General features: G+C 36.2%; 1 protein-coding gene across 1 annotated transcript in view; it reads right to left on the reverse strand.

Moving 5' to 3' along the window:
• The window catches only part of LOC119586529 (lon protease homolog, mitochondrial-like), an 11527-nt gene that overhangs the window by 7077 nt on the left and 3892 nt on the right, over window positions 1-558 (reverse strand). Inside the window, exon 6 of the mRNA XM_037935283.1 lies at window positions 116-273. Within this exon, the coding sequence (XP_037791211.1) occupies window positions 116-273 (158 nt within the window). The remainder of the gene's footprint in view (window positions 1-115; window positions 274-558) is intronic.

Below are 558 nucleotides of genomic sequence, written 5' to 3' on the forward strand. Positions count from 1 at the left end.
TGTATAAAAATACCCAATTCAGTAGCAAGTCAGTTCCTATATGAATAAAGGACCAATATATAATAAAAATACTAAACAATACAACAACTAGATTACCAGACAGAAATGATCTAACCTTAGCAGCCTCTTCACTTGGTCTTCTCTTCCTCCTTAACAATCGTCGCAATTTCCCGCTGTCACCGTCCTCCTGCTTTTCCTGGTCCTTTTCTTGCGTGGCGTTGTCAAGAGGCACAGTGACGGTGGTAAATGGAGGCAGTCGCAACTCCACATTCACTAGAGGGAAGAAAACTGAGTGAATTTTTCAATCCCAGAGAGAGAGTTTTTGGCAATGAAAAGTGGTAGCATGCACAGCTATAAGACATTTTTATACATTAACTTTACTGGATTGTTCCATTTACAAATTTTCTAAATTTCTCATCAATAAAGCATAAAAATTTTTCATCTATTTTAAAATAAGGAGGCATTGTGTAAGTAATTTCCTTCAAAAAATAAGGTGTTAGTCAGAAGTAAACTGAATGAAAGGGGCTACATATGAACAATATATTGCATTGCAGAGAG

The sequence above is a fragment of the Penaeus monodon genome, chromosome 21 (assembly GCF_015228065.2).
Source record: "Penaeus monodon isolate SGIC_2016 chromosome 21, NSTDA_Pmon_1, whole genome shotgun sequence".
Taxonomy (NCBI): domain Eukaryota; kingdom Metazoa; phylum Arthropoda; class Malacostraca; order Decapoda; family Penaeidae; genus Penaeus; species Penaeus monodon.